The sequence below is a fragment of the Bos javanicus genome, chromosome 15 (assembly GCF_032452875.1).
Source record: "Bos javanicus breed banteng chromosome 15, ARS-OSU_banteng_1.0, whole genome shotgun sequence".
Taxonomy (NCBI): Eukaryota; Metazoa; Chordata; class Mammalia; order Artiodactyla; family Bovidae; genus Bos; species Bos javanicus.
In genome coordinates, this window is record NC_083882.1 from 57425510 (window position 1) to 57450948 (window position 25439).

The following is a 25439-nucleotide window of genomic DNA, read 5'->3' on the forward strand; positions in this document are numbered from 1 at the left end:
TTTATGCAGAAAGACTAAGGAGAATTGCAAGTTATTATTGACTGAGTGGGTTAAAGGTTCACTCGTATATGTTAGGGGAATGTAATTAAGAACTAAATCTTCCCCAAGTAAAGAAACTTCTCCACAAAGATACGAGAGAAAGATCACCCTTTTTATCATAAATAAGCATTAAACCAAATGCGGCTTGCGTCACAGGAAATTCACTGAGATTGCAAAGACAGAAAGAAAGCTCCCCCTTTTATATAGCCGCGCAGATACAAGCCATTATGGGCATGTCCTCAAGATAAACAGTAACCAATCCTCAAGTAAGAGGACATGACAGCATTAGTTGTCATACATAGTTCATCCTAGATTTGACTGGTAATTAGAATGTTAGTTAATTGGGAAAAGTGAGTCTCTTAATTTTATTTGTTTTTATGGTCTAAAAACCACATGTATTCATCTTGTATGATATTCTTCCTCCACTTGTTTTTTATTTCTCCGAAAGCATTTCAAAATTTTTAAAAATGCTTGAAAGAAATATTTCAAAATAGTAACAATAAAAAGACGATAACATTTAGTCTCAATGTTCCCTTGTCTTTTTATGTTATTCCTTACCATATCCACAACTGATAATTATAGTAATCATAATCCTTATCATCTCTTAATCACATTCCTAGATTTTTTTGATACTGACAATTATTTTAAACTAATTTCTACATTTGTAGTTTTTTAAAGATATACCTTATTTAGTAAATGTTATTAAATTGAAAGTACCCTCAGGCACTGAAGGAAATAAATGCAGCTGTGAGTTAAAAGCTCATTCATTTATTCATCAGTCATGGGAATCCTCATTACTATTTACCAAAGAATATACCATATACACAAAGTCAGATGAACTGAAACTGGCATCTTTAAGAAGCCCGATCTCCTATATAAGATAGTCAGTGAACAGTTATATAATAATGGGGTAAATGATGTGAGAGTTTTAGAGTGAAGATGGGTTTATAGCCCAATAGGGAGTAAATGACATATGCACACAAACCTGTGTATATTTGAAAAAAATAAAGGAAGTGGTATTTAAATGTGAGTTTAGGATAAGCAGAGCAAGCATTCAAACTCCATACTTAAAATTAGTGTTAGAGTGTGTCAGGGACAAGTTAAAATTCTTTTCTAGGATTGTGACTGGTGATTGCTATGAAATACAGTAGCTCAGAATGTTTTCAGGTTTTCTAAGCAGTTAATAATACAGGACTAAATGTCAATTGTACTGACTCTCAGCCCTGCTTTCTAGAAACCACATGCACTGCAGAGGAGTCTTCTGATTCTCTGGAATGGGTTTTGGTGGGTGGGGGTAAAGAGGCATTTTAGAAGGTCCCAAATGAGATTCTTGAGCTCCAAGATGTAGATTTAGTGAGAATCTTCTAGAGTGTGAATTAATCAGAATGGTACACATTTACTTAATACATTCAATATCCTTCAGTCCAAAACCTTAGCATCAGTGGTTAAGATCCTTCATTATATATGCCTTGTTCATTATCCCCTCACCTCTTTATGATCCTCAACTTGCAATTTATATGCTGGCAATTATCAAATTAGTAAAAATTCCCTGAATTTTACAATGGATCACTTGCTCCCATAACCATTCATGTGCTGCTGCTGCTGCTGCTGCTAAGTTGCTTCAGTCGTGTCGGACTCTGTGCGACCCCATAGACGGCAGCCCACCAGGCTCCCCCGTCCCTGGGATTCTCCAGGCAAGAACACTGGAGTGGGTTGCCATTTCCTTCTCCAATGCATGAAAGTGAAAAGTGAAAGTGAAGTTGCTCAGTCATGTCCGACTCTTCGCGACCCCACGGATTGCAGCCCACCAGGATCCTCCGTCCATGGGATTTTCCAGGCAAGAGTATTGGAGTGGGGTGCCATCGCCTTCTCTGAGCTACCTCAGGCTAAAATGCTGTGTCCTAAGTACTCCGTTTAGAAGACTCCTGTCATTCAACAAGGTTGAATTTAAGACTCAGCACAGATAACACATAGTGATGAAGGCTTCCCTGTCTCCTTTCTCCTACATCTACGAAAGCTAAATGAGATCCCTTCCTAGGTACTTCTATAGCCCTCTCTGTTTTACTGTGTTATCACACTTTATTATAACTATCACTTCTCTCCTCAACTGTAAAGTAGCTTTTTGAGGGTAAAGACCCTCTTTTTTCTCTAAATTTTTAATGGTTATAATTTAATTATAATATAATTCTAATTATAATATTAAGGTTATAATAGAATTCTTTGCGATATCAGAAATATTCAGTACATATGTGTTTAGATGGATAGATGACTTTGTAGAACATACAAGCCTATGCTCTGATTAATATGCATTGTGTAGAAGACTACACAATGAAGACGGAGAAGGCAATGGCACCCCACTCCAGTACTTTTGCCTGGAAAATCCCATGGACGGAGGAGCCTGGTGGGCTGCAATCCGTGGGACTGATAAGAGTCGGACCCGACTGAGCGACTTCACTTTCACTTTTCACTTTCCTGCATTGGAGAAGGAAATGGCAACCTACTCCAGTGTTCTTGCCTGGAGAATCCCAGGGACAGGGGAGCCTGGTGGGCTGCTTTCTATGGGGTCGCGCAGAGTCGGACATGACTGAAGCGACTTAGCAGCAGCAGCAGCAGCAAAAGACAGACTTTCAAAAGAGAATTAAGGGACTTCCCTGGTGGCCTAGGGGCTAAGACTCTGAACTCCCATTGCAGAGCACCTGAATTTGATCCCTGGTTGGGGAACTAGATCCCACATGCTGCAACTAAGACCCAGAACAGCCAAATAAATAAAATTTTTTTAAACTTAAAAAAAAATCAAATATTCAAAAATGATCTATTGATTTATGAAGTGTCTCTGTTATTAGTAACTTAGGGTCTGAAATTAAAACAATGCAAATTCACCGTTCTTCCTATTTGTGTGTGTTCTCAGTCGCTTTAGTCGTGTCTGATTCTTTGCGACCCCCATGGTCTGTAGCCCACCAGGCTCCTCTGTCCATGGGATTATCCAGGCAAGAATTCTGGAGTGAGTTGCCATGTCCTCCTCCAGGGGATCTTTCCAATCCAAGGGATCGAACAACATGTCTTCTGCGTCTCCTACATTGCAGGCTGATTCTTTACCCACTGAGACACCTGGGAAATGTTCTTCCTGTTATACTGGTTTATTTCATGTCTTTCTTTAGCATGTGAAAATGAGAGTATTGAAATGCTCAGTATAATTGAATGTTGTCACTCTCTGATTTCACGATTTTCATGTGACTTTCCTCACCTGATTTCTTTCTTTCTTTCTTTTTTAGGAAAAAATCTTATTACACTGACCGGAGGAGCAAATCAATGGGCAGGTTGGTGGGTGATATGTAATTTGTTTATAACCAATTTGTCATTTGGGAAAAACAATAAAAATGCATTTGATTATCTGTAACAGCAGTTGTAAATTTTACAAAGGGGAACTTTATTATTTATTCAAGAGATTTCCAAAGTGATTATGCCAAATTTAATAAAGCTTAAAATCATGATCTATTTTTTTCTATTTGCCATTGCCATTCCTATAATCCTCCTTTTATATAATATTATAGAACAAGGATTTTAATTGCTAGTTAGTGTTTTAGGAGATTTTAATTTTAAAAATAGTTATAAAGCCAGGATTATAGGTAAATGATGACCCACTAAAGTAATAGACACAGTAGAGGCCTTTTGGATCATCTAATCCAAGCCTCTTATTGATGAGATGGTAAAAGAAAGATTAGCATCCGGAATGATGAAGTGGTTTCCCAAGGCCGTACAGCATCTTTTGTATCACGTACCTACTTTTATTCCACGAGCTGAAGCTGACTCTCTTTCAGTTCTGGCATTGAAAGCAAACTTCTTTTTAAAAGCTTTATCTCAAAACAACATCTCCTTACGTATTGTGGTAACAGTAGCTATGGCAAAGGAAATAATTAAAACATAACCCTGAGACACAAGAAACCCTCCCACCTGAATTGCCTTGGCCCCTTTTCACTGGAGGAAATGAGCTTTCATTTAATGAACTCTACAAACAAAAGGCTTATAATATTTGACTGCTCTGCTCCTTGCAAAAAAATCAATTAACCAAAGCAGAATGTGAATGTCATGTAGTAGGCTCTAGTGAATGATACTGCAGGACGTTGCAAATCAGAATGACACAGAAACTAGAAAAATACAGTGTAAATATCTGACCGTTTAAGGAAAGAATTTAATAAATCTAGTTCTTTTACCAAAGAAATATCTAAATATAATTTAGAACTTTAAAACAGGAACATTTTGAATTCAAGAGTAGAAGAGTATACTCCTTTAAACACTAAATTTGAGTGTGGTTGGAATAGGTGACAAGAAAAGCAAATCATGGGGGGAAAACTTGAAATTTGGATGGATGTTAAAAGGAATTAGAACTTAAATGGCTTTTAATAAAATTAATGATGTTCCTTAGCCAGTCAGATTTTTCTGTTTGTCAGGTTGACATATTCAGAGTTACTGTGAGCGTTCATCGTTTCACTTGTGTTCATTTGTTCCTAGTCTATATAGCAAATTTCCAAAGTTAGTTTCGCATAACAAGGGCAAATTCATTGGGATTTTACATAATTATACAACTGTGGGTTTTTCTCTACACATGCCTGTTTAATACTGGGTTGTGTTGAGAAAACATATTTGGGTTTACTTCTGGGTGCTGTATAGAATTAGTGGGATTTTTCCCACTATGTAAGTGGTGGATTTTCTGCTATACAGGTATATTCCTTTCAGAGACTTACAGAAGGATAAAATCCTGTGTATTAAATTGGCGACAAATGTCTATGTCATGCCGTCGTAATTTAGTTTTAGAGTAAACTTGTGTTTAGAATTCCTGATAAATATGTATTCTAAATTCTGTTTCTTTAACATTTTTAATAGTAGAAAATGCTTTTCTTTTCTATTTTGGTCAAACAGAAGTAAACTAGAAAAATGAACACTATATTATGTGTCATAATATGTTTTATTTTCTTTTGTGTTTATTATTTTTTCTTTCATTTTATGAAATTAAAATAAGATTACCAGTTATTCCAAATGATTGTTAATTTATTTTAAGTGGTACTCTAGCTTACTGACTTACAATTTACATATTACAAATAGTTTTCTTTGTTCTTGTGTTAGTGGATGCATATGAGGAGGGTAACAAATAAATAGGAAAGGCAAATTTATAAAATACATGATATTAAACTGAAAAAAATGATTGTCTTGGTATTTGCTTGCGTTTACATTTTCAATTAAGGAAATGACTGATTTGATTTTTCTTAAAACTTGGCCTTTGGAAAAGTAAACTTAAATGTTTGCATGTGTGTGTGTGGGCGTCATCATTGTTATAGAATTATAAAACCTAATTTGTAGACAGTTGGAAAGAGGGAAGCAAAAGTCACAGTGTGCAGTTAGATGGCACTGTGCTTTCCCTTTTCTGATGTGGGAGAAATGTTTTGTGCATGGGTAATTTGGCCAATAAACATTAGGGGATAAATAGGTACAGGCAATTATCCAGGCTTTGAAGATCATTGTTTCTATAGGCATATTGATAGAATATGTATATAAAAATACAGTTCAAGCATTGCTGCTATCTATAATTAGTTTACAAAGCAATTTAATATTCAATTTTCAAAGCAGTTTCAAAACAACCCTTTAGGGAGGCATAACAAAGCATAACCAGTTCTACAGATCAGGGAAAAGGAATGATTTCATTATCACTCCTTTTCACCAACCCTGCATCTCATGCCCTAACTTTTATAGCTGGTATGCTCTGACAAGTTCTTTTGACCCTTTAATCCAGATTTATTTTCAAGTTCCCTTGAATTCTCTGCTCTGCACTGATTTTAGCAAATAAACTTAAAGCTCTATTAGAAGTCATCTTCACATTTTGCCATAAAATCTTGAGTTTGCAAAATGGCTAATGTGATAAAGGTTTGGTTCAGTTCAGTTCAGTTCAGTTGCTCAGTTGTGTGTGACTCTTTGTGACCCCATGGACTGCAGCATGCCAGGCTTCCTTGTCCATCACCAACTCCCAGAGCTTACTCAAACTCATCTTCACTGAGTCACTGATACCATCCAACCATCTCATCCTCCTTCGTCCCCTTAACCTCCCACCTTCAATCTTTCCCACCCATCAGGGTCTTTTCAAATGAGTCAGTTCTTCACATCAGGTGGCCAAAATATTAGAGTTTCAGCTTCAGCATCAGTCCTTCCAATGAACACTCAGGACTGAACTTCTTTAGGATGGACTGGTTGGATTTCGTTGCAGTCCAAGGGACTCTCAAGAGTCTTCTCCAACACCACAGTTCAAAAGCATCAATTCTTCAGCACTCAGCTTTCTTTATACTCCAACTCAAATATCCATACATGACTACTGGAAAAAGCAAAGCTTTGACTAGATGGACCTTTGTTGGCAAAGTAATATCTCTGCTTTGTAATATGCTGTCTAGGTCGGTCATAACTTTTCTTCCAAGGATCAAGCATCTTTTAATTTGGTGGCTGCAGTCACCATCTGCAGTGATTTTGAAGCCCCCTAAAATAAAGTCCGATAGAAGCAAGGTCTGATGTTGTAAAGAGCAATATTGCATAGGAACCTGGAATGTCAGGTCCGTGAATCAAGGCAAATTGGAAGTGGTCAAACAAGAGATGGCAAGAGTGAATGTTAACATTCTAAGAATCAGCAAACTAAAATGGACTGGAATGGGTGAATTTAACTCAGATGACCATTATATCTACTATTGCGGGCAGGAATCCCTCAGAAGAAATGAAGTATCCATCATGGGCAACAAAAGATTCCGAAATGCAGTACTTGGATGGAATCTCAAAAACGACAGAATGATCTCTGTTCGTTTCCAAGGCAAACCATTCAATATCACAGTAATCCAAGTCTATGCCCCTACCAGTAATGCTAAAAAGCTGAAGTTGAATGGTTCTTTGAAGACCTACAAAACCTTTTAGAACTAACACCCAAAAAAGATGTCCTTTTCATTATAGGGGACTGGGATGCAAAAGTAGGAAGTCAAGAAACGCCTGGAGTAACAGGCAAATTTGGCCTTGGAATGCAGAATGAAGCAGGGCAAAGACTAATAGAGTTTTGCCAAGAAAATGCACTGGTCATAGCAAACACCTTCTTCCAACAACACAAGAGAAGACTCTACACGTGGACATCACCAGATAGTCAACACCGAAATCAGATTGATTATATTCTTTGCAGCCAAAGATGGAGAAGCTCTATACAGTCAACAAAAACAAGACCAGGAGCTGACTGTGGCTCAGATCATGAACTCCTTATTACCAAATTCAGACTGAAATTGAAGAAAGTAGGGAAAACCACTAGACCATTCAGGTATGACCTAAATCAAATCCCTTATGATTATACAGTGGATGTGAGAAATAGATTTAAGGGCCTAGATCTAATAGATAGAGTGCCTGATGAACTATGGAATGAGGTTTGTGACATTGTACAGGAGACAGGGATCGAGACCATCCCCATGGAAAAGAAATGCAAAAAAGCAAATGGCTGTCTGGGGAGGCCTTACAAATAGCTGTGAAAAGAAGAGAAGTGAAAAGCACAGGAGAAAAGGAAAGATATAAGCACCTGAATGCAGAGTTCCAAAGAATAGCAAGAAGAGATAAGAAAGCCTTCTTCAGTGATCAATGCAAAGAAATCGAGGAAAAGACCAGAATGGGAAAGACTAGAGATCTCGTCAAGAAAATTAGATACCAAGGGAACATTTCATGCAAAGATGGGCTCATTAAAGGACAGAAATGATATGGACCTAACAGAAGCAGAAGATATCAAGAAGAGGTGGCAAGAATACACAGAAGAACTATACAAAAAAGATCTTCATGACCCAGATAATCACGTAGGTGTGATCACTTATCTAGGCCAGACATCCTGGAATGTGAAGTCAAGTGGGCCTTAGAAAGCATCACTACAAACAAAGCTAGTGGAGGTGACAGCATTCCAGTTGAGCTATTTCAAATCCTGGCAGGTGATGCTGTGAAAGTGCTGCACTCAATATGCCAGCAAATTTGGAAAACTCGGCAGTGGCCACAGGACTGGAAAAGGTGTTTTCATTCCAATCCCAAAGAAAAGCAATGCCAAGGAATGCTCAAACTACCACACAATTACACTCATCTCACACACTAGTAAAGTAATGCTCAAAATTCTCCAAGCCAGGCTTCAGCAATACGTGAACCGTGAACTTCCTGATGTTCAAGCTTGTTTCAGAAAAGGCAGAGGAACCAGAGATCAAATTGCCAACATCTGCTGGATCATGGAAAAAGTAAGAGAGTTCCAGAAAAACATCTATTCCTGCTTTATTGACTATGCCAAAGCCTTTGACTGTGGATCACAATAAACTGTGGAAAATTCTGAAAGAGATGGGAATACCAGACCACCTGACCTGCTTCTTGAAAAACCTGTATGCAGGTCAGGAAGCAACGGTTAGAACTGGACATGGAACAACAGACTGGTTCCAAATAGGAAAAGGAGTATGTCAAGGCTGTATATTATCACCCTGCTTATTTAACTTCTATGCAGAGTCCATCATGAGAAACGCTGGACTGGAAGAAACACAAGCTGGAATCAAGATTGTCGGGAGAAATATCAATAACCTCAGATATGCAGATGACACCACCCTTATGGCAGAAAGTGAAGAGGAACTCAAAAGCCTCTTGATGAAAGTGAAAGTGGAGAGTGAAAAAGTTGGCTTAAAGCTCAACATTCAGAAAACGAAGATCATGGCATCCGGTCCCATCACTTCATGGGAAATAGATGGGGAAGCAGTGTCAGACTTTATTTTTTGGGGCTCCAAAATCACTGCAGATGGTGACTGCAGCCATGAAATGAAAAGACGCTTATTCCTTGGAAGGAAAGTTATGACCAACCTAGATAGCATATTCAAAAGCAGAGACATTACTTTGCCAACAAAAGTCCGTCTAGTCAAGGCTATGGTTTTTCCTGTGGTCATGTATGGATGTGAGAGTTGGACTATATATAAAGAAAGCTGAGTGCCAAAGAATTGATGCTTTTGAACTGTGGTGTTGGAGAAGACTCTTCAGAGTCCCTTGGACTGCAAGGAAATCCAACCGGTCCATTCTGAGGGAGATCAGCTCTGGGATTTCTCTGGAGGAATGATGCTAAAGCTGAAACTCCAGTACTTTGGCCACCTCATGGGAAAAGTTGACTCATTGGAAAAGACTCTGACTCTGGGAGGGTTTGGGGGCTGGAGGAGAAGGGGACAACAGAGGATGAGATGGCTGGATGGCATCACTGACTCAAGGGACGTGAGTCTGAGTGAACTTCCGAGTTGGTGATGGACAGGGAGGCCTGGCTTGTTGCAGTTCATGGGGTCACACAGAGTTGGACATGACTGAGCGACTATACTGAACTGAAAATAAAGTCTCTCACTGTTTCCACTGTTTCCCCATCTATTTGCCATGAAGTGATGGGATGAGATGCCATGATCTTAGTTTTCTGACTGTTGAGTTTTAAGCCAAATTTTTCCACTCCTCTTTCATCAAGAGGCTCTTTAGTTCTTCGCTTTCTGCCATAATGGTGGTTTCATCAGCATATGTGAAGTTACTGATATTTCTTGTGGCAGTCTTGATACCAGCTTGTGCTTCGTCGAGCCTGGCATTTTGCATGATGTACTCTACATATAAGTTAAATAAGCAAAGTGACAATATATAGCCTCGATGTACTCCTTTTCCGATTTGGAACTAGTCTGTTTTTCCTTGTCCAGTTCTAACTGTTGCTTGTTGACCTGCATACAGATTTCTCAGGAGGCAGGTCAGGTGGTCTGGTATTTCCATCTCTTTAAGAACTTTCCACAGTTTGTTGTGATCCACACAGTCAAAGCCTTTGGTGTAGTCAATAAAGCAGAAGTAGAAGTTTTTCTGGAACTCTCTTGCTTTTTCCATAATCCAACAGACGCTGGCTATTTGACCTCTGGTTCCTCTGCTTTTTCTAAATCCAGCTTGAACATCTGGAAGTTCATGGTTCATGCATCATTGAAGCCTGGCTTGGATAATTTTGAGCATTATTTGCTAGTGTGTGTGTGAGATGAGTGCAATTGTGCAGTAGTTTGAGCATTCCTTGTCATTGCCTTTCTTTGGGATTGGAATGAAAACTGACCTTTTCCAGTCCTGTAGCCACTGCTGAGTTTTCCAAATTTGCTGGCATATTGAGTGCAACAGTTTCACAGCATCATCTTTCAGGATTTGAAATAGCTCAACTGGAATTACATCACCTTTCCTAGATTAGTTTGTAGTGATACTTCCAAAAGCCCACTTGACTTCACATTCCAGGATGACTGGCTCTAGGTGAGTGATCACACCATTGTGATTATCTGGTTTGGTAGAGTGTCGATAATACATTAGATTGCAATGATGGCCTGGGGGTGGTTGTGTTGGTTGTAGAAGTAGTAGTGATATTCCTTTTCCTTATTAATGTCATAAATTTTATTGAGTCTTCACTTTGCACTGTAGGGTCAGGCTTTACCTATTTAGTTATCAGGATATCCCTTCAATTAAGAGATGAGAAAACTGAATGAGAATCAAAGAAATTAAGTAATAAGCTAGATCTTCACATCATGTGATTCAGATCCAACCATGACTGCATTGGACATGTCCTGACACATAGACATCGCCAGATGGTCAACACTGAAATTGGATTGGTTATATTCTTTGCAGCCAAAGATGGAGAAGCTCTATAGAGTCAGCAAAAACAAGACCGGAAGCTGACTGTGGCTCAGATCATGAACTCCTTATTGCCAAATTCAGACTTAAATTGAAGAAAGTTGGGCAAACCACTAGACTATTCAGGTATGACATAAATAAAATCAAATATGATTATACAGTGGAAGTGAGAAATAGATTTAAGGGACTAGATCTGATAGAGTGCCTGAAGAACTATGGACGGAATTTTTTGACATTGTACAGGAGACAGGAATCAAGACCATCCCCAAGAAAAAAAATGCAAAATGGTGGTCTGGGGAGGTCTTACAAATAGCTGTGAAAAGAAGAGAATCGAAAAACAAAGGAGAAAAGGAAAGATACAAAAGGAAAGATACAAGCATCTGAATGCAGAATTCCAAAGACAGCAAAGAGAGATAAGAAAGCCTTCCTTGACAATCAGTGCAAAGAAATAGAGGAAAACAATAGAACCGGAAACACTAGAGATCTCTTCAAGAAAATTAGAGATGCCAAGGGGACATTTGATGCAAAGATGGGCTCAATAAAGGACAGAAGTGGTATTAACCTAACAAAAGCAGAAGATATTAAGAAGAGGTGGCAAGAATATAGAGAAGAACTATACAAAAAAGATCTTCACGACCCAGATAATCACAATGGTGTGATCACTCATCTAGAGCCAGACATCCTGGAATGTGAAGTCAAGTGGGCCTTAGGAAGTATCACTATGAACAAAGCTAGTGGAGGTGATGGAATTCCGGTTGAGCTCTTTCAAATCCTGAAGGATGATGCTGTGAAAGTGCTGCAGTCAATAAGTCAGCAAATTTGGAAAACTCAGCAGTGGCCACAGGACTGGAAAAGGTCAGTTTTCATTCCAATCCCAAAGAAAGGCAATGCCAAGGAATGCTCAAACTACCACACAATTACACTCATCTCACACACTAGTAAAGTAATGCTCAAAATTCTCCAAGCCAGGCTTCAGCAATACGTGAACTGTGAATTCCTGATGTTCAAGCTGGTTTTAGAAAAGGCAGAGGAACCAGAGACTGAATTGCCAACATCCACTGGATCATGGAAAAAGCAAGAGAGTTCCAGAAAAACATCTATTTCTGCTTTATTGACTATGCCAAAGCCTTTGACTGTGGATCACAATAAACTGTGGAAAATTCTGAAAGAGATGGGAATACCAGACCACCTGACCTGCTTCTTGAAAAACCTGTATGCAGGTCAGGAAGCAACAGTTAGAACTGGACATGGAACAGCAGACTGGTTCCAAATAGGAAAAGGAGTACGTCAAGGCTGTATATTATCACCCTGCTTATTTAACCTCTATGCAGAGTACATCATGAGAAACGCTGGGCTGGAGGAAGCACAAGCTCGAATCAAGATTGCCAGGAGAAATATCAATAACCTCAGATATGCAGATGACACCACCCTTAAGGCAGAAAGTGAAGAAGAACTAAAGAGCCTCTTGATGAAAGTGAAAGAGGAGAGTGAAAAGTTAGCTTAAAGGTCAACATTCAGAAAACTAAGATCATGCCATCCAGTCCCATCACTTCATGGCAAATAGATGGGGAAACAGTGGAAATAGCGGCTGACTTTATTTTTGGGGGCTCCAAAATCGTTGGAGATCATGATTGCAGCCATGAAATTAAAGATGCTTACTCCTTGGAAGGAAAGTTATGACCAACCTAGATAGCATATTAAAAAGCAGAGACATTACTTTGGCAACAAAACTCCGTCTAGTTAAGGCTATGGTTTTTCCAGTAGTCATGTATGGATCTGAGAGTTGAACTATAAATAAATCTGAGCACCAAAGAATTGATGCTTTTGAACTGTGGTGTTGGAGAAGACTCTTGAGAGTCCCTTGGCCTTCAAGGAGATCCAATCAGCCCATCCTAAAGGAGATCAGTCCTGTGTGTTCATTGGAAGGACTGATGCTGAAGCTGAAACTCCAATACTTTGGCCACCTGATGTGAAGAGCTGCCTCATTGGAAAAGACCCTGATGCTGGGTGAGATTGAGGGCAGGAGAAGGGGACAACAGAGATGAGATGGTTGGTTAGCATCACCAACTCAATGGACATGGGTTTGGGTAGACTCTGAGAGTTGATGACGGACAGGGAGGCCTGGCATACTGTGATTCATGGGGTTGCAAAGAGTCGGACACAATTGAGCAACTGATCTGAACTGAACTGACTGCATTTCATTAGCAGGCATCATTTTTTCCTTCACAGTAAGTGTGTGAAAAGCCTAAGCTGATAATATGATTTATTTTTCTTTAAAAGGTCAGTGATGATCTAAAAGTCACTTTATTTCGTTTGTCTAATTTTGTCAGAGATAATAGGCCCTTGAGTCCTGTAGCTTATCAGTGTTTTCTAATTGTCATCAGATGCCTCTTTTATTTGATCCTCCTAGCCACCTAATGAAGTAGGACAGATGGAATTACTTCCTGTTTTTACAGATGAGGGACCTAAAGCTCAAAGACTGGAAATGTTTGGCTCAGTTTCCATACTGGCAATTTCATCCTCTCGCTTCTATACCATTGTTTTCTTCACTAGGCTGAATTTGAAAAGTTAGAATAGTTGCTTTAAAACACACTCAGTGTTTTCACATGTCTGTGCACAAGTGGCTAGAATGTGGTGATGTTTTGTGATTTCAGAGACTTTCTTTGTAGTAAGAAGAAACAAAAAAGACTCTTCAGATAATTTTAATGTGTTATTTTAGGCTAGAAAGAAACACTCTGGTCCCTGAAAAACCAAAAAAAAAGATTTGGCATCTAAATGATAACCTTATTTGGTAAAGAAAAGGTCCAAACTCTTTACGTGCTAAAGTTTAACATCAAGACTTGACGTTTGTTTCAAATTATGCATGGTATTTTTACCATAATAGACTTTAGTGAAATAATTTCTAAGATACAATCATTGCCTGCAGATTGTTGTACTAAATTTTTTAAAGTTTAAGCAGAGTTGGCCAATGGAGAAGGCAATGGCACCCCACTCCAGTACTCTTGCCTGGAAAATCCCATGGATGGAGGAACCTGGAAGGCTGCAGTCCATGGGGTCACTGAGAGTCGGACACGACTGAGCGACTTCACTTTCACTTTTCACTTTCATGCATTGAAGAAGGATATGGCAACCCACTCCAGTGTTCTTGCTTGGAGAATCCCAGGGACAGAGGAGCCTGGTAGGAGGCCGTCTATGGGATCACACAGAGTCGGACACGACTGAAGCGACTTAGCAGCAGCAGCAGCAGAGTTGACCAAACAAATATTATGAGACATTGTACTTCTCTAGGAAAATATTCTTTCCTGCCACTTTGACTTACTATTACAGAAGAAGCCAAAAATTGCCAAAGATAGACCTCATAGTGTATAAATATAGCACATTTTTATAAGTATAACATAGCTGAGTTCATGGATAGCAGGATGAGCACCACAGAAGCTAGTTAGAAATGCAGGGTCTCAGAACTCAAGCCTGTTGAATTAGCATCTGCATTTTAACAAGATATTCAGGTGATTTAACTGTCCATTAAAGTCCTGAAAGTACAACAAAGGCTCCTTGACTCAACTTTACTTGTTGTCAATAATCAAGTTTAAAGTAAAACACCAACTCACAACTGTTTAGCAATGTCAGTATGATTACTTTCATGGGTGAAGAAACCAAGGCAAGAAGTTAAATAACTTGTCCCTACAGCACCCATAATGCAGAGATGCCTTTGAACACAATTTTTCTTGATTCCAAAATCCTTGCTGGTCTCATAGGACCTATGGCTCCTAAAACTGAGTGTGTTGAGTATGTTGGAGCCATTTCTTTCTTTTCAGTTTCCATGTTTGTGGAGCCACATTGCTGTAGATTTTCTAAAGTGATCTGTAACCACACACACACACACACACACACACACACACACATATACATGTATACAAACACCTTTAATAAATAATCTCACTGGTTTTATTCTTTATGCTTTTTCCTATGCCATCTTTATACATAACGAGTTTCTAATATTTTTCCACAAGACTTTTCTTATGAGGATAACCTAGTTGTCCTGAAGGAATTTAAATAAATGCAAGATTTGGTTTGTTTTGGAATGTATTTCCTTTGTGTGAGCACAGAAATAATACAGGTGTGTGGGTATGAGTGTGGATGTATGTATGTCTTTGGGAAACTCTTTTTCAGAATGGTAGTGAAAGGTAGACATTCATGACTCTGGAATGCAACTTAATTCAGTTAAAAAATATGACCTTGTTCCAGGGTGCAAAAATATTTTAGGAGAATCAAAAAATGGATGTCCCAAAACCCAATGGTTCTCGACAAGTCAGCTTTCCCAGACCTGGAGGAGTCAGACTGCTATACTGGCCCCTTCAGCCGTGCACGGATTCACCAGTGAGTTCCCATATCTTTTCTCCCAACATCTCTTGAAATCACCCTTTTGCTGTTTACATAATTGGCTCTCACATTTATTTCATGCAACTCTTTGTGCATTGGGAGTAGGACATGAAGGGAAAGGGAGAAACATTGCTTATCGCTAAAGTACTGAAAACAAAATAAGCTAGCTCCTCGCTTGGAAAGTGCAGGTATGGGGGAATGACATCAATTGTTAATGTGTTCTATTTGGAACCACATTGCTTAAGGTAGTACAAAATTTATGGGAGGCAAAAGACAATCTGTTTTTGTTTCGTGCTCAACAAGAAATATGAGGATATCTAGGCTTCCTTATAAACTGAAAGATATTAAAATGAATATTTGATAATGCCCTGTATTATTTATAACTGTAGCCAAATGATTTTCTTTTAAGAAGAGGGTTTCTCTTCTGATTTACTATACTTTACATGCATTCATTTTAAGGGGAAAAATGCATGGATGACTACCCAGGACCTTATAACTGTTGCTAGATTCTGTGGTCTGCTCTGAATATTAAAACCAACCCCCTTAATCTTCCCAGCTTCATAATTAACAATAAGGACACCTTCTTCAGCAATGCTACTCGAAGCAGAATAGTCTATCACATGCTGCAGCACACCAAATATGAAAATGGAATATCAAAAGTGGGTAAGAACACTAATTCAAAATGCAATATGGTATTTACTTTTACTAATTACACTCAGAAGTATTTTTTGACTACTGAAGCTTTGCCTTCTTGCATTAGATATGAGGATATAATGCAGTGAACAAATTCTCAACCCTCTTTTTTTCAGCCTTTAATGAAATAAAACAAAATAAAACAAAGCTTTTTTAAGGGCATATGGCAACATGTATTGAAATGTGAAATGTTCAAAAACTTTGGAACATAGACTTTATTTCTTAAAATTTTTTCCAAAGAAAAAAATCTGACTCTTGAATAATGATATATGTAGATATTTGTCCACTGTGGCTTTATAAACAGAAAATAGAATAGAGTACTCTACTCCAGTAGAGTAATACTGGAGATACTTTGTCCACTAGGTTATATCCACATAATGTATCCATTAAAAATGATGTGATTTGATTCACTCAACTCAAATGTATTCAGCATCTATTATACTCTACATATTATAAAAAGTATATTACATAGACCCTTTACTGATGGAGATTGAGAATTAGTATCAGTTCTCTATTTGTTGAGTTTGAAAGATAGCTGAAAGCAATTACTAAGTTGAAAAAATTATTACAAAACTATAAGTCTAATATAATTCCATTTCCTAAACACAGATGAAAAAAATCTAGACTCTATATGAAATATTTTAGAGATTATCTCTGAAAGGTGAGATTATACCTAACTTTAGCTTTCTAAACATCTGTGTTGTTTGAATGTTTAGCACTGTGCTATAGTATGTCTGATGCAACAGAAAACTGAGAAAGTATCACCAGGGAAAATTAAGTAAAATTGCAAAGTTTACACAGAGCAAAGCAGAAAACAGCAGGTATCAGATGAGCTGGCCATTGGTTAGGGTGAAAAAGATGGCTGAAGAAATAGTGTTAGTCACATTCTAAAAACTTTTAAAAATAAAGAGTTGATAGCCAATGGAAACTTGTATTAATATCTACTAATTTGCATTCAAATAGAATGCCACATTAGTAAAATGAACTATGTTTCAAGTCATCCAAAGAGGAATGTTCAGATTTTGGTTCTCTTCTGATTAATAATTAATTTATTATCTAGCAGTCAAAATAATTAATTTAAGCACTAAATCTTTATTAAAAATTTTACAGTTAATCAGATGTTTTCTAAATAAGAAATATAGAGAAATCCAGACTGTAAACTACAAATGTGTCTAAATGATAGCACTATGTGCTTATGTAGTCTTTAAAGATAAAATTGACATTTAAATGATTCATGCACTTTGTCAAACATGCAATAAACAGAGAAGGGTATAAAAATAAAATTTAAAAATTGGCATTGTTACAAAATAGTGCTAAATTTACGTACATACATATATATCTCATAATTAGAATCACCCAATGTTTACAATTTTCTGTCCTTTTCAAAATTACCATTATGTATATTTTCTCAAGCCCTTAGTATGCCTGAAAACATTATTGTAAATAGCTATAAATACTGTTATAAGCATTCATCAAACTGCAGTCATTTACCAAGCCCTAATATAATTGTTTGAACGCTAATAATGAAGCAATTCCCTAATTTTGATGTATCAGATCAGATCAGATCAGTCGCTCAGTCGTGTCTGACTCTTTGCGACCCCATGAATCGCAGCACACCAGGCCTCCCTGTCCATCACCAACTCCCGGAGTTCACTCAGACTCACGTCCATTGGGTCAGTGATGCCATCCAGCCATCTCATCCTCTCTCGTCCCCTTCTCCTCCTGCCCCCAATCCCTCCCAGCATCAGAGTCTTTTCCAATGAGTCAACTCTTCGCATGAGGAGGCCAAAGTACTGGAGTTTCAGCTTTAGCATCATTCCTTCCAAAGAAATCCCAGGGCTGATCTCCTTCAGATTCTTTACTAATATAAATGATATTGCAATAAAAATTTCTCCTCAGAAAAGTTTTATCAATATCTAGTCTTCCCAAAACGATATGAGAGAGTCCATTTCACTACACTCTCATTGGGTCAGAAGAAATTTTAAAAAGAGTCACATATTGCTATTTATTCTCTTTGGATCAGCATTAAAGAATTAAACATTTCTTGATACGCAGTCTCCTTTTGAGACATTTTTTCTTGAGGAAAAACAAGTTGTTCCAGGTTCATCTGCCTCCAAATAAGTTGGTAAAAAAATGCCCACATTTCATGATATGGCAAAGTGCCATCTGTTAGCACCTTGCAAAGCTCCATTTATTATTGTTATAAGGACACAATTAGACTCTTAGATTCAGTCTCTTTCACAGTGTCACTGTGCTTGTAGGTGGTACAGCTGTGGAAGTCATTTGGGATATTTTGTTTTAAAATTAATTTATTGATCCAAGTATTATATATGTTGCTTCAGAGGGAATTCTTCAATTAAACTAACTCAGTTAATGTTCTATTCTTCTCTTTCCAGGTATCTGTAAACTTATAAACAATGGCTCATATATAGCAGCTTTTCCCCCACATGAGGTAATTTTAAAGAACAATTTCCATTAAAAAAATTTTTTTTCCTCCTGTTCAATGCTTGGTCTCATTTTCTTTCAGTTAAGTCTACCTGCCTTATTCCAGGAGGGTTCAATTAAGTGAGTGGCCCTGGACCTTTCTGAGACCCCCATTATAATCTGTGCCTGTGCACTGGTTCTATATTCCTTCTGCAGTTTGCCCTGTACCAGGAATCCCAGCCTCTGAGGGAACGCATGGACGTGGCTCAGCCACTCTGACCAGACTGTTCTAGCATAGAGCTCCAGGCTTGACGCAGCTTGGAATTCACACAGCTGTGAAACGGGGCAGATTCTGGTCTGTACCTACTGCCTTGGGATACCTGAAAGCCCAAGGAAAACTCCAACCCCAACCCTACACCCCATTATTTACTTGATTTTCTGCCAGATTATTGCCTCTTCCAGTTTTCAGTAGGTCATGTTGTGGTAGACTCTGCCTGTTGAGACATAAACGACACCTGAATCAGTTTTAAACTCCCTCCCCCAACACACACACATGCGCGCACACACACACACACACACACATAATATTCTTTTTTAAGGCAGTTTTGCGTTTTAAAATAAGAACAAAGTATTTAGGAGTTTAATGTGTGTGTTTTCAAAGCCCAGCAGTCTTCTAGTTTTAAAGGCTGAATTCACAGTCTAGTATAACTCATAAAAGGTAAAATGTATTGAGCACTTCCTATTTGGTACTGAGCTGTTATTTATATGGACTATCTCATTTAATCCTTGCAAACAACCCTTTGAGATGGGCAATAATATTGACCCTATTTTATAGATAGACCATTGAGCCTGAGAAAAGTTAAGTATTAATGGCAGTTTTGAACCTAGGCATCCAGACTTCAATGCTTCTATTCATTATAGTATACCTACTGATATTAGGAATAGAAATAATGATAGCAGATAATGTGTTAGAGTGTTTCATACAACAGGTCCTGTGCGTGAATATTCCCATTCATCTGACAGTAACCCTGGAGAGGAGATATTATTTTGCCCTTGCAGAGAGACAGAAACATGGCTCAGAAATTAAACACCATGTCCAATATGACCTAGTCAGTAAGTGGTAAAGTGTTTGGAGTGTGAGTCCCCACAGGAGCTTCTATAGCACATCGTTTGTTTTCTTATTTTAAATACTTTGTCTACCTAAGTAGTCTGTGTTCTGACAGTTCTTATTTTTTGACAGTTTCTTATGTGAAATTTGGAACCTATTAGGAATAGGTTGGAGAAGGAAATGGCAACCCACTCCAGTATTCTTGCCTAGAGAATCCCGTGGACAGAGGAGCCTGGTGGGCTGCTGTCTATGGGGTCGCACAGAGTCGGACATGACTGAAGTGACTTAGCAGCAGCAGCAGCAGCAGGAATAGGTTGTAAATAATGGTCATTTTCCCATTTATTCTTGTAATTTTGTAGAAAAACTAATATATGGTACACATATACAAAATTATGGGTACACATATACAAAATGACAGAAAACAATATTGTTGAAATACAGGCAATGAAAATAAAGCGGCAAGTCAATAAAATGGACTCAGGAATTTCCTATTGATTTTGAAGGCTATTACTGGAAGGAAGAAAAGCAAAGCTTGTTTAGAGGAAAATGGAGTCAATGGACTCTTTAATTTGAATAAGGGCACTCACAGTTTTAGACATCCGCAGTTGAGATTTATTTTTTGCTTACAAAAAAGACAATAGCAAGAGGGGAGAAAGAGACATTTCCAGGGAAATTTGGCACAATAATGAAGAAAGGGAAGGAGAGGAGTATATATATGAGAAAGACTGCCTAAAGTATAGGTAGAATTGATAATCCCACCAATTACGAGTAGTGGAGACAAGAAAAGTGTGTTGGCTGAATGAGGGGGCTGATCATGGAAAAGGTATGGATCAAGGAGTGTACGTAGTCCTGTGAAAAGGGATGAAAATACATGGTTGAGCAGGAGTCTGCACTTTGATCCATTTTCTCTTGCAGTGCTTCTCATGTCACTGTCATCCCAGAACTTGTGGTTCATTGAGATTAATGAGTAGAAGTCAGACAATGATGTACTAGAGATTCTGAAGGTTAGCATCTTAAATCCAGGAAATGCCTACATCTGACCATTGAGGCTGGCAAGGAAAGTCATGTATTTTAGAAGGATTATCAGGAATGATTTAAAGAAACCTGAGATTTTGAGTTACCTTCCCATCTCAGGGCAAGCTATCTTAATGGGTAGGCCAATTTCAAAAGAACAAACTTTTCTCAAGTGGATGTCTTAAGCATCTTGATCTTTCCTCCCATCTACTTAGCTTCCAATCTTTAAGCACCTTGGGTTCCCTTAGGGAAGAAACTTTGAGACTGCACACTAACTGTACGTCTGCTTTTACCTGATTAATTAATTTTGTTAGAAGTGATAGTGAAAAGTGAAAGTAGCTCAGTCATGTCTGACTCTTTGCGACCCCATGGACTATACAGTCCAGGGAATTCTCCAGGCCTGAACACTGGAGTGAGTAGCTGTTTCCTTCTCCAGGGGATCTTCCTATCCCAGGGATCGAACCCAGGTCTCCAGCATTGTAGGCAGATTCTTTACTAATTGAGCTATCAGGAAAACCCGGAAGTGAGAAAAACAGAAGCAAAATCCATATGAACTTCTCATTTCAGCCCTGAGGCACCTGCAGACCATGAATCAGGTGCCATTTTTTCTTCATAGGATCTCACAGCCCTGATTGTCTAGAAGGAGATGTTAGTTTGGCACTGTTCAACTGCCAGAGTATCGCAAACATCTATAAAATTAATTAACAGTGATTTTGTACTTCTTCTGTGCCTGACATTTTATAGCTATACGCGAAGTGGGTCCTCACAAAACCTCTTCTATATTGATATATCATCAATATTTATTATCCTCATAATCTAAGTGAGGTAACTGAAACATGACTTGCTTTAAATTTTCATCAAACATGTCATAAAAGTAGAATCACACATCAAAGTGAGCAGAGGAACTTCATTAAGTTCTGTGTCTAAGTTTTGATTCAGAAAATAAAATTATTATATCTATTGTCCTTTTTTATTATAGAAGCAGAGCAGTTCAGGCTTCAGGGAACACTTTCTTCTAAAAGACAGATATATTCTATGTTTCTGAAACTGCATATGACAGATTTTTGAGAGGCGATATAAAGAATTTTAAAACACAATTCCATTTTTGGAATATCTTATCTAAAGTAAGTTTTACAAATTCTAGAATTTAAAAACATGGCTAAAACTGGTGACTTATATCTCTTTTACTTTAAACACTTTTAATTAAAATACAGCTGATTTATAATATTGTATTAATTTCATGTGTACAGTGTAGTGATTCTTTTAGATGGGGAGCACTTATTTAATGAACATTTACTCTTTTCATTAGCTTCTATTAATGAAGTAAATATTTTCTGGGAGTGGATAGCTTATCAAAGCAGAATAAGACTCAATTTCTGAACTAAAGATTAAAGCAATTTCTCTCGATGATGAAGACATTGTGTTTATTAAAATACCTTAGGTTTCAAACAGACCTAAAGTCTAATTTAAGTAAAAGGTATTTCATTGGGTTAAAAAAGGAATTTAAGAAAAGTTTTAAAGAACTATCAGAATATTTTCAATAAAAGATAGATATATAAATGCATTTACTGCATCACTCCAGTGATGGGTTTATGTTTATAATCCTGAAGCTTCCAATAAGTTTTTAAATTATTCTGTAAGAAAAAAAAAAGCAAAAGCAATTCCTAGTAATTCACATTTCACTAAAAGAATGTGTATCAACTCATTTTATCTTATTTGTTTCAGGGAGCCTATAAAAGTAACCAACCCATCAAAACCCACGGACCTCAGAATAACAGACATCTATTATATGAACGCTGGGCACGCTGGGGAATGTGGTACAAGCATCAGCCCCTGGATTTAATCAGGTAGGTCTTGGGGATAGAACAATAATGGAATACATATAATGCTGTTTTCTCAGCATTGTCTTAGATTTAGAATTATTTTCTTTACCCACCAAATCATCTGTATCAGTCAGGGTTGAACAAGGGAAAAAAAAGGCCACTATGCATCTTTTCAATAAAAGAAACAATTTAGGGAAATTAAAAACAGCAGACAAATGCTAACGACACTTAATGCTGGAGGAAAAATGGGATGAAGTGTGTTTCAGAGCTTAATACCTGAACCCTTTGGTAGGAGCGTTGCTATTGATGATGAGGACTGTCTGCAGAGATGTGAAGTGTTGAGAGTCAAGCCACAGAGAATTATAGGTGGCTCAGTGGTAAAGAATCTGCCTGCCAATGCAGGAGACACTGGAGACACAATATGATCCCTAGATTGGGAAGATCCCAGGGAGGAGGGCATGACAACCCACTCCAGTATTCTTGCAGGAAAATCCTATGAGCAGAGGAACCCGATGGGCTGTAGTCCACCAACTCATAAACAGTCAGACATGACTGAGCATACACACAATTCACAACAAATTATGGCTGCTCTGGGGAGAGCCCTGAGAACGGCCAGGAGAGGAGATAAGATACAAGCTCCTCCCATCCTTCCACCTCTGAGACTTTCAGTACCTCCTAGTGTGACTTAGCAGCAATTTACAAGGGAATCTGTATGATCTACTTCCCAGTGAAAGAAGGACAGGCAGAAAATAGATCTGAGAACAAATAGAAAGGTGGCCAGCATAGCATCTCTGCATATATTTATCTTTCAACGAAGATTTAATGAGTGTCTATTTTATTCCAGGAGGTATAGCTTAGTGAGTAACTGCTCACAACTTGAATTGGTCTTGAAATAGTATTATATTCACAATTTATTTTATTTTGATGGAAGATGATTTGTTCTTATTTTTAAAAATCAGGAAATATATATTAAAGAGACTTACATCCCCAGCTAACTAGAAATATTTATAGGATAAAATTTTTAAATAGCATTCATATTATAAGATTATATGTGTTGATGAGATGTTCATGAATTATAAATATCAAGAATAACTCAAAACCGTATCATTGTCCTAATAGGAAATGGATAGAATGGACAGAATAAAGGGAGAGTTTGAAGATAATTTAATAAAAGAATTTAACATACAGACGTGTAATAGGGTCAAGAGAGCCACGAGATGATGATGAAGCGTCTGCGTACTGGTGTGCATGTGTGCTCAGGGGCTCAGTCGTGCCCGACTCTTTTTGACTCCATGGAATGCAGTCCACCAGGTTCCTCTGTCTATGGAATTATCCTGGCAAGAATACTGGAGTGGGTTGTGATTTCCTTCTCCAAGGGGATATTCCTGACCCGGGGACTAAACCTGTGTTTCCTGTGTCTTCTTGCATTGACAGGCATATTCTTTACCACTGAGCCGCCAGAGAAGCCCAGGTGGAAAGTGAGGGAGTATCAGTTCATTTTCTTTTTTTATAAACAACCATTTCTAAGCACGTGTTTGTGTTTGTTTTCATTTTAAGAATGAACTCTATCATTTTAGTAGCTAAAGCCTTTTCAGCCTATTTTTCCAAAGAAAATATTGAAATCTGGAAAAAAATACATTTAAAAAAATGGTCTGCTACAAAACCTGCTTAAGATAGCTGTGTGACTTTTTTTCCTAATATCTTTCAATAGACACTGGAAGGATTTAAATGTAAAAACTAAATGGAACAATTCACTCTAAAAAGAATTCAACTTAACATTCGTTTTTACGATAAAAGTTATTTCAGCAGCGGAATCCTATCGTCAAATGAAACGTAGCACAGACTGTGCTGTGCTAAATTGCTTCAGTCCTGTCCGACTCTTTGTGACGCTATGGACTGTAGCCTGCCAGGTTCCTCTGTCCATGGGATTCCCCAGGTAAAAACACTGGAAGGGGTTTCTATTCCCTTCTCCAGGGGATCTTCCCAACCCAGGGATCAAACCTGCATCTCTTAGGTCTCCTGCATGGGCAGTGGGCTAACGCCACAGGGGAAGCCCCATAACACAGGATACCAGTATATACAACATAAAAAGAGAGTGACTCCAGTTGAAGTGTGATGGCATGACACCAATAGCAACCCCCTGTTCCTCCTTGCCCTGTTGTGGTTTTAAAGAAATTGAATAGAGCTCCTAAGAGATTGTGACTACCCATGTTCTAGATTAAGGATATTTTCATTAGCCTTCTTTGCTTGGAACTAGTTTCTTCTCTTGAAACAGATCTGAAATTTGCTATAACTTAGGTAATTGCACTCTTGTCAAATAACGTCGTTGCTCCTCTTAACCTTCGATAATGTATAATTAAAAATCTTGGTATAATACTCTGTGTATGTAAGGGTTTCTGTCTGTGCAGTCCTCTATAATCATCATCATAAAAATGTTAGTAATATGTGCCAGAACTGTACTCCACCCCACAGAACACTTGTTTGAAGGAACAAGTAGCTTTGTTAGAATACCTGCTAATATTATAAGCTTCATTTCAGAGTAGAACACTTCCATTATAAAAGAAATAAATAGGCTTTTGACCTATGTCTCCTACGAGAAATCAATGAAAAAAGCAAAAAATTAGATAAATGATGCTCAGTAGAGGATGATTTCATGTCTACACTAGATAGAATACACACATTTTAGTTGGCACAGTACAGAGAATGGAGTAGAAAGAGGATGATTTTTGAGAGGGAAGTCTTACTGAAGAAGAAAAAAAAATAACAAGAGAATTTTCTTTCCAGTAAGAATTTTTGCCCAGAGAGGTATTCCCAAATGAACTAATCTCTAAAACTAGTACTGGGACAGAACTGTGTTAAGTAATCATTTTTAGAAGATGGAGACCAAACACCAGTGCAGAATTCAAGAAATTGTCATTTCTTACTGGTGCCTTGTAAATTGTGAGGGTTAATATTGGCAGTGACATGGTGAAGAGCAACTGAGAAGTTGTTGGAACCATCTTGTTCATCTGCTGTGTCCATATGAAATGTTAACCAAGTGAAGGGAAATAAAATACATTCATTCCCTTTGTTTCATCCAACAAAATACTTCCTGGGGTGGGTGCCAGTGAAACAAGATACAGGTCCATTTTCAAGTAGCTTGTAGTCATAGGGGGAGGGTAAGGAATGGGGGAGTGACAGGTAATGGTCATGAAGTTTTATGAGTTTAGGATACTGAAACGTGGGTCAAGGGAGTGTGGGAGCAAGACCAGGGACATCTAACCCAGGTT

General features: G+C 38.0%; 1 protein-coding gene across 8 annotated transcripts in view; it reads left to right on the forward strand.

Moving 5' to 3' along the window:
- The window catches only part of ANO3 (anoctamin 3), a 446396-nt gene that overhangs the window by 320014 nt on the left and 100943 nt on the right, over positions 1-25439 (forward strand). For all 8 annotated transcript variants that reach the window (XM_061380965.1, XM_061380964.1, XM_061380963.1 and 5 more), the window contains 5 exons: positions 3312-3356; positions 14974-15105; positions 15665-15771; positions 18198-18253; positions 22073-22194. In XM_061380965.1, coding sequence (XP_061236949.1) covers positions 3312-3356; positions 14974-15105; positions 15665-15771; positions 18198-18253; positions 22073-22194 — 462 coding nt within the window. The remainder of the gene's footprint in view (positions 1-3311; positions 3357-14973; positions 15106-15664; positions 15772-18197; positions 18254-22072; positions 22195-25439) is intronic.